Source organism: Neopsephotus bourkii, unplaced genomic scaffold (genome assembly GCF_033783945.1).
Source record: "Neopsephotus bourkii isolate Nb327-2 ecotype Australia unplaced genomic scaffold, CSIRO-AGI_Nbou_v1 NB_379, whole genome shotgun sequence".
NCBI lineage: Eukaryota > Metazoa > Chordata > Aves > Psittaciformes > Psittacidae > Neopsephotus > Neopsephotus bourkii.
The window spans coordinates 951,910-961,386 of NW_026900884.1; the positions used below are offsets into that span (position 1 = coordinate 951,910).

A 9,477-nucleotide genomic window follows, 5' to 3' on the forward strand; every position below is an offset into this window, starting at 1 on the left:
TAGGGGTTTCCCCACATACACACTTCAATTCTTCATACTCCTTAGATAGCCCAGCTTTTGTAATTGCATTTTAGATTTCCTTCAATGAGTGCATTACTCTGGAAGGAATTAAATGTGTGGAAGTAACTCTGAAATCTCTTCTATATTTACTGGCTGGGCTCCCTTACAGAGAACTGATTCTCCTAAGGACATCTCCATAAATCACATTGAGATGAACAAATGTAACCAGCATGTTTTCTCTATAGTTCAATGTATCAGGATATATTTGAGTCCCTGGAAACTGTAGCCAGTTTTGCATATACTATCCAGGTGAAGAAGGGTTTTTTTCTATTTCAGTCAAACTTTCCATGAGTTATTTTCTTCTTTTCTTGGAGAAAGGTGTAGAGGTATCGCAACAGACACCCAGGGAAAATGACAGTCAATCTGTCCCTTCTGTGTAAAACTCAGATCATGTCCTGCAGTCTGCTAAGCAAGTATGTTATTATGTGGAAATACTTTATTTCCTCTGAGACATATTGTCTACTGACACAACCAGTCTGGGTCTGAGTGTGGCTTTGGGCTTCAGTAGTAATTTCTGAATCTCTGTTTTAGCCATTCAAAATGAAGTAAGTCAGATGATAGATAATCTGACCCTCTTTTGCAGTCCCTCGGCCTCCCTAAGACCATCTACCATAATGGCAAGGCCCAGGTTCCTGGTGTGAGAGTGCTGTATGCTGCTATGAAAGGATAAATGAAACTTTCAGACACTCCTGGATTTCCAAATACTTAAAAGGGACCTGTACACACCACATGAGCTGAATCAGCAGGACACAGCTGCTAACTCCAGACTGAAGGTACAAGCAGTGGTGTTCAGAACTGTTCAGAAGAAGCACTTTGGTCATACAATTTTTTCAGAGGATAGGAAAGTTTGAAAGCAAGTCTGTGTTAAAAAGAAAGTTCAGTGACCACAAACCATCTTGAGTTGTGCCTAGACAGTGCAATGCAGAAAGATACAAGCACCTCATAGCACATTGCCAACGTTCCCACAGCGTGTACAAAGACTCGTATTGCACATGATTTGCATATATAAGCAAAAAAAAAGTTTTAGGCTTTTCATTATTTAATATTTTGCACATAGTTGCTACGAGTTCTGAAGCCTTTATTTCAAGGTTTTAAAATATTTCCTTTTGAGAATATAAGCTCCTTTTTTTCAAAGAAAATAGCTTTTTGCTATGTCTGGAAAACTATGTTCATAGATAAGCAGAAATGTGTTCTGCAGTACCAGAGGCAGACGACCAGAAAAGTGATGTGAACTTTTAGCTCTCAGTTAAATTGTCAAATAGGCTTTTTTAAAAAAGGAAGAAAAGGTGATCTGTGATAATGTAGTACATTTGTAAGCATTTTCTACTAGCTACTCTTAAAGCTGAGATACCTAGCTATTTACTGTACAATGATCAGATCTGTAGATCTGTCCTAAAACGTTCAGCATGGCCTGGATTTGCACTAAGCTAGCACCAGCATACTGGAGTGGAAAATCAGGGCACCTCTGTATTCATATTTCTGTTGTAGGTGATGGAAGGTGACTGAAGATGAGTTTGGCAAGATACAATGGATCTAGCCTATACACTTGCAAATTAGTAGTTAATTCATGTTTCCTGATTCTCTAAACCATGACACCATTTTTATCTCACTGTAACTCACCAGCACTACTAGCCATTACTAATATAAACCTCTTACCAATGAAATATCAATATAAATTTCTACTTCTAGATAATTTGGCCTCAACCTTTCATTTTCTTTAAGGTTTGTAAGCATATTTCCACCTCACAGCTACCAGTGGAATTCACTAAATCAGAAGTCACTGTTGTGTAAGCAGCGTGATTACGCCTCTGTGAAAGGGAAAAGTAAGGCCTGTCTTTCTAAAAATGACTTATTTTCCTCATATAGCAGCTACAGATAAACTTCCTTACTGGAACTGTTCCATATCTGATTCTGAGGTAAAATAAATATAAATGAGAAAAAAAATCACTCCCCTGGGAACCGTACGCATTTCAAGAAGTTAATTTTAAAAGACTACATAAGCAGATAATACTTTAAGATTATGTAGCTTGTTTTTGTTTGTTTTTTTTTTTTAGTCAATGTTACTTCATTGTTTCTGGAAAGTTCTTATTGGCGGGGTGCCCAAAAGAAGGAATCATCTTGTGTTCCATCTCTTATTTCATGACTTTTCCTGCCGATCTCATTTTCATTCTTGGCAATGATATGTTCCTCTGTATTTCCTTTCACCAGTTTTTAAAGACCTTATTTCTCTCATGAAGAATTCTCCTTCAGTGGCTGGTTTTAGATATCCCACAATTCTTTAAGTGACTGTGAAGAGGAGCTCTGCAAGTATTTCTAACCTTTCACAGGTTTTCTATGCCAGCTTAAGAAAATGATGAAGGCCATCATTCTAATGCTCATGGAACCATCCTACAGTATTTAATAAAGGAAGTACACCTTGCAGTGCATAATGCTATTTTAGGGTTTGCTATACCAGAACACCGAATTAAGCCTTGAGCATTTCTGATGAGATTAACAACAAAATGCAGCCTGAGGAAAATGAGTTTGACAGTATGGGAAAATTCAGGTCAAAGTCTGCAGTGTAAATTAGTTGTTGAGTGTAAATTTGATCAGAAAAGGTAAAACTTTCAAGTAATGAGATAGTGTAACCCTTGTTAATTTAGTTTCAATTACACATGCAAAAGTATATCATTTATACAAATTCAGGAAAGACAAAAAAATGGAAAAGTATGAAAAGCAGCACAAAAGTATAAGGGAGCAAGGATCCCTCTCCCCTGTTCAGCTAGTCAGGGTGAAGTTTCAACCACTCTGGTTGATTTGAGGTAATAGGAACAGCAGCTCAAAAGTGTTAGTACCAAGGCTTCTCCCATCTCCAGTATACTCGCTTATTCCCAACTGCTTTTAATTTGGCACAACATCAGCATCTTCATTACACATGTGGTTTGAAATTTCAGGAAATGAGGATTTCCCATAAGACTTTGCTTAAGTAACTGGGGGCCTTGTTAGCAAGCATCATGATGTTGGTTTCTTTGTATCCACCAGGTGACATTTACACCTTGGTTTTCATATGACAATCGCTATTAGGCCCATTCAAAAACCTCTTCCTGTTCCTTCCATGTGTTGACCCTGAGTGACCTGTCAGTATCTGTTGTGCAGCCTACCTTTGTGTTTTTATTTTGGCGCAGTGCCTCAAATATCACAGTTAAGAATTCATAAGACTTAATCCTGTAGCTGAAGTGGTAGTGCCAAGAAAGCAGATGCCTATTTTACTCCACCTCTTTCCTCTTACAAAGCACAGAGGAATAACGGCTTTCTGGGACCCCTTTCAGCTACTTTGCTCATATTGCACTGGCAGTTCTGGGTTGGATACATTAGCTCAGACTGGTCAAAACACATCCTCCTTTAGATGACCAGGAGAGGTTCTGGAACACTGCTGGAACAGGAACCACAGGAACCTTTAACATCAGGAGCTGGTATCACATGCATTATTTCTTTGCATCTTCTTCACATTTCTGTATTCCTTCAGTATTTTCTCCTCTTACTGATATTTTGTTCTCCTGCTGTCTTGCACTGGCTCAGATTTGTCAAAGATTCTAACACTGACAAGGTGGTATTGGTGTGCTACACTGCTCCATCTCTTACTTCTGCCTGTCCTATTTTCAGCTCACAAATGTGAGGGTTTTTTTCATAACGACATAATTGAGTATGAATGGTAAATAAAAACCAGCTGCTATCAGCTACAATAATGTCATCAGTCTAATTCAAAACCAAACCCAGTTAATGGATTTGGCCGTTCATTAGGCCACACTCAAAAAATCATGCATTGTCAGGGATGTAAAACAGCTGCATTTTGACATGTAACTTCCAAGCATTAGAAAACAAATTGAGGTTGGTATCTTCAAGATCACTAGAGTTCTGAAACTGAATCAAGTAGCCCTTCATGTATATTTAGCAGCATTTGGGGGTTGAACTTTTCAGTCATGTCACTAAAATGTCTGCTTGTTATTTGCTGTATGAAGTGGCTATCTTGCAAATTTTTGAAATTGAATCTATTATATTTAAGTATTTTTTAACAGAAAACAAGAAAATTAGGATGAAAAGGAGCTTTTAATTTTTTTTTTAATGTTTTTTTTTTTCTTAATTTTGGAAGCTTTTCTCTTTTAACAAAAATTAATTCAAGGAAAGAACTAAAGGTTCGTGTTTTTCTTCTGGAAGGTGCAGTTACCACAGATTTGTTCCTGTTTCCATTTTTGCAGTTAATATTTTACTGTATTGAGTGTGACTTCATGACAGTCTGTTTTTTATTATCAAGATGATAAGATAAAATGGAGTAGCAGACATTAACATTTACAACACAAGTTCTTCCCACGTAAAAGGTTACCTCTCAGTTTTCTTCCTTATTTTGAGTTTATCTTGGGGTTGTTTCAGTTCTCATTACTTTCCAGAAGTTCAGCAAAGCAGTGCATCTGTAGTGTTGTGTATCATAAAGTCATAGAATCATAGAATAGTTAGGGTTGGAAAGGACCTTCAGATCATCAAGTTCCAACCCCCCTGCCATGGGCAGGGACACCTCGCTCTAAACCATATCACCCAAGGCCTCGTCCAACCTGGCCTCTTTGCTCTCATTTGTTCTCGTCTTAACACTGAGTTTGTTTCTCAAGAATTTCCCTCTAACAATCTTCCTTTGGCCTTTCAAGCTTTTTTAAACATACTCTGCCTCCTCAATATGCTGGATATTTGGGGCTTCTTCTCCAAGATCACTTTGTGAGGGGACTAGCGGAATATGAGTTAAGAACTAAGACAGCTTATTAGCAAGTGACTGACCTGTACCAGCTTTACCACAATGTGACTCCATTCTTTCCATTTTCAGAGCAGTTATTGCTATTGACTATCTTGCTGTCTCCTGCACTTTCTCATTGCTTCATATTTTTGACATTGATGTGTCTGATTCCAGCAACGTCTTCTTGCCCTAAGAAGCATTCTAAGACTACCTCCTGGTCACAGGACCACTGCTGTGTGTTACCAGAGCAACTGTTTGCACGTCACAGCTAGACAACAGTTCAGTGTCCAGGTCTCCTCTCTGCCACATGGGAATTTGAACCACTGAGCTGCAAGACCATGCTTCCCTTTTCTCTTTTCTCTCCCCTCTTCAAATTATTTTACAATCTGATATAGGTTCAAGAAAAGGGACGGAGTATCTCTTCTTCCTTGTTCCAGGTTCAGGCAGCCTGAAGTCTGGGTACTGATACATTCCTGTGAATCTGAAACTCCTGTCATTTAGGACAGGCCTGAATCTGAAGTCTCTCCTGCCCTGGCATTAAAGAGAAGTAGAGCTCCTACAGAAAAAAAGATTCATACAAAATGAAGCTGTATCAATTTTCTAAGGGATGATACAAGTGCTTGCAACTTGAAGATGTATTGAAGTTGTTAAATTAGGTGCCACAACTATCACTGCTCTGGCTGCTTAATCTCAATTGGAAGCATCAGAATCTCTCTGCATTCAGCTGATTCTTCACTGGGGGATGTGGATTCCAGTGCAGAACCTCTACAAATGAGAGTTTGTTCTTCTGCAGCAGAACATTTCAGTCCCATATGGATCTAATCCAAAAGCTTTCACTTCTTTTGAAGCATGTTTTTCACCATTCATATAATTTTATTTTCATCATTATTTCACCATTCATATAATTTATTCTACTATAACAGGACTTTCCAATCCTCAGTTAAATCTTTGTCTTCAAATATCTCTGAGCTAAAGGAAATATTGCAATAATTTAAATATATGTAGTCAAGCAAATATATATAGTATTTATTATTGGCTCTTACACGCTGAAAATGTAAGATTTCGATTGCTCAGAAGAGCAAACTATTTCTTAGCTTTATTTCAAAATACTGACTTAGCAAAAGGTGTAAGGCAGTTGTACTCTATCACATTGCCCATGTTATCAGTTAATATTTAAAGAATACTAATGGACGTATCAAATTTTATGTAGTCTATAATTTTACTTTGGAATATTTGTGTCACATACCCTGCCAGACCCTGGGAATAATGTGAAGCAAATTACTAGGGCAATGGTCCTGCCTGGCCTTCTGTTTCTCACTACTGTTAAATCCTGGATTAAACACTATTAGCTCTTGCAGTCAACAGGTCCATAATCTTGGGGGGGGAGACTGTTCTTTCTACTAAGTTAATTATGAAAGGTCTGTATCTTTTCCTCTGCTTTTCTTTTCTGAAGCATTAGTCAGGATCAGGAGCTTCCTCATGTTTCTTGATACTTTTCCAGGTTGAAGAAGAAAATAATCCCTGAAGAACTGGCTACCAGGCACCAAAAGTGGAGTCTTAAGTTCTTGCAATGATTTATTGCTGTTGTGATTTTTCATTACGTTCACTTCTGTTATAAAGGGGTGGTGACTGAAGCATGGAAATGTCTCACTGTGGGTTTGTCAATGTTGTCATGTACTTAAGACTTAAAAAACACTATGTCGTTTGGATATGGATTGTGTCAACAATAGAAAGTGGTTAGACATGACATTTAAAGTACTATAGCATCTAGAATTATTCATTGTGCATTTTGTATTCTGACAAGGCAACCGTGTTAAAATTCCTCTCTCTCTTAAGTCTGGTTGTAATTTTTTGCTCATTTTGGGCAGCAATCTAGTTGACTGAAGTGCATATAAAATGATCTGAAAAATCATTATCCTTTCAAAAACGTGATAAAGGCTTCAGCAGCTGCCTATTTCTGCTGCCATGGATTAAATATATTCCTTAAACGTTTTGACTAAACCTGCAGTTCTGGTTCAGCAGCTCTCTCCAAAATGGAGAGATTTTGGTGACGTTACTGGGAACTTGGTCTGTGTGAGGAGTGTGGGTTTGGCCACCTGAATTTTTGTACAAATAGAATGGAAATGGTGACTATTTTGAGACCTTCAGGGTTGTTTTTAAGTAACAAATCTTGGTCCCAGAGAAAAAGCTGGGAGTTTTGCAATTAACCTATGAAATGTCAATATTTTAATTACATTCATTTACCAAATATGGATTAATGGCACCTTGGTTTAACTGCATTTTATGTGTGGGCCTAATGGCATAGACCTCAGTAATCCTAAGAGAGTAAAAGGATGCCTTAAGTAAAGATTACCTTAGAATGGCTGAATAACGGCTGGACAGATATTCATCTGATACGGATTAATTTATGAGTGCAAAATGTATACCTAGCAGGATTAGACGGCCAAAAAGCTTCTCTTATTTAAGCATATGCAAATTATATTAGTCACAAAATTTTGAACAAATCCTATTGCAAACACAGAAATATTTGGGCAGCCCTCCTTTGTGGACCTCTCACACAATGAAATTAAGGAGCACTGCAGTTTCTGATAAAAAGCATATCTTTCTTGATCCTTCTGATCTTTTCTCATGTAATAAGCTTTATGAATTTAGAAGGATTATCCTCCAATCTCCCAGTGTGGTGGTAAGAGGCAGTAGGTCGGGTGCTTCTTGTCAGGACAGCAGACACTGGAGAAAGAACCTTAGTGGTCGGTTAAATATCAACTGTTTTCTTTTTTCTCAGATCAGTCATTCTGTTTGTTGCTATCATTCCTACTTGCATCTGAGGTAGTTTACTATATATTGGAATGTTATTTTCACATACATATACATTTTCATTTGTTTCTGAGCTTTTAAAGTTTTTTATGTCTGCAATTATGTACCATTATAAAATATAATCCTTTTAGTTTATCTCCTGGAAAATATAGACAATTGCAGTGTATAAAGGGTTTTTTTATTTATATTGATCTTAAGACACTGAAGTGATTTCCATCCCTAAAATGGCCCAGTATTTTAAGTTGACTGTATAGGAAATACTGAGAGGACAGACTGCCATCTTGTATAATTATCTTAGTACCATTTGGTTTATGTTGAGCTTTTCCATATAACACAAAAAGGAGATGACGAAGTCACCATTTGATAATATTAGGTTATCTATTTTTAAAGATATCTACAGCAATCACAGCACATTTATGTTTCCCCATGTATTTCAGAGAAGTTTCTGAAAGCGGTTCTCATCATACATGTTTAATTTCTGTTAGGTCACTCATCATTTTAATTAACATTTGTAATAACCCTTGTCAGCATCATAACTAAAGAGGGTGATTCTGTGCAAATTGAACATGAACTCTGAAAATGTCAGACCAGCTGACTCATTAATCTTCTATAGATGGTTCTGAGCAAAAGCCTTGGATCTGGACATCCTCAAGATTTGGAGCCATTTTAAATTCAAAGACAGACTTGAAACTGAGAGTATATGTTGACATCTGGCTTCATTCACCTACTTACAACAAAGCATCCTCATTACAAAAGCTGTAAATTGATTGTATTCAGAGGTGGATGTATGGCAGCACCTAATGATAAGGGAGCACACTTGCAAGCCCATACTGGAAAACAGAATAGGAGTCTGCCTTGTTCAACAGAAATACAAGTACCTATTGTCTCTATTGACCTAATAGTCTCCTTCCTTATTATAATAAATTACATTACAACTACTGTGCAAGGATACTGGAAATACCTCACTAGGCTACATGATGTGGTTCTACTGCTGCTTTTCTCATGCTTTTGATCTGGATTTCTGTCTCTGGGATGTTTCTGAAGAACGACTCCATACCACAAGCACCATGCAGGAAGCTGAGTAAGCAGATGCACGGAAACCCATTCCCCAAGAGCAGTCACTTACCTTTTTCACATCAGGTATGTTAAAAAACTTCTTGGTATGAGCAACCCATCCCGCTATCCCGATGTCCAGAGGAAAAACTGTCTCATTGTCCGGTTTCACCAAATTCTCCTCAAAGCTGGAAGTTGGAGTGACATTGAGAAGCCTGGTGGCCACCTCTGGAATACCATTTCGGGAACGGCAAAGAAACATACTACACCGATCAGCTGCCAGCAGCTGTGCTAGCCTCTGTAAGGCCTTGTGCACTATCTTCTCCATATCGCCTCCTTCATCCTGTATTTCTGTTAGCAGCTCAAAAAGTATGTCACACTCCTCCAGACGGGACATGTCTTTGAAGCTGACTCCTTCCTTCACATTTCCAGGGCTCACTTTAAAGATACTTCCCAGAACTTCTGCCCTCATTTTTCGGTCGAAATACTCCTTGGCAAACTGGGGGTTGTTCTCCAAGTATTTTTCAACGTCATCTTTATTTACCTCACCCATTTTTGCTGGATTGTTCTTAGGATTTCTTTTAGAACCGCATTACCATCGAAGTAGGAGTGGTAGCAAGAAGTCCTCACTTGATACTAGTAAAAAAACAGTGCTGTGTACATGTTTTACAGCTCACAGACATAGTACATTCACCTTCCTCTCTGGCTTCCAAGCCTTCTGAAACTCTTGAGCTATGACAGAAGGCACTGGCTTAGCACCTTCTTAGTGTGAGATCTTGGAGACTGCTAAA

The 9,477-nt window shown here is 38.1% G+C and overlaps 1 protein-coding gene across 1 annotated transcript in view; it reads right to left on the reverse strand.

The window, feature by feature from the left end:
- The window catches only part of PDE6C (phosphodiesterase 6C), a 29,393-nt gene extending 19,916 nt beyond the window's left edge, over positions 1 to 9,477 (reverse strand). Inside the window, exon 1 of the mRNA XM_061348980.1 lies at positions 8,760 to 9,477. Within this exon, the coding sequence (XP_061204964.1) occupies positions 8,760 to 9,239 (480 nt within the window). The 5' untranslated portion in view covers positions 9,240 to 9,477. The remainder of the gene's footprint in view (positions 1 to 8,759) is intronic.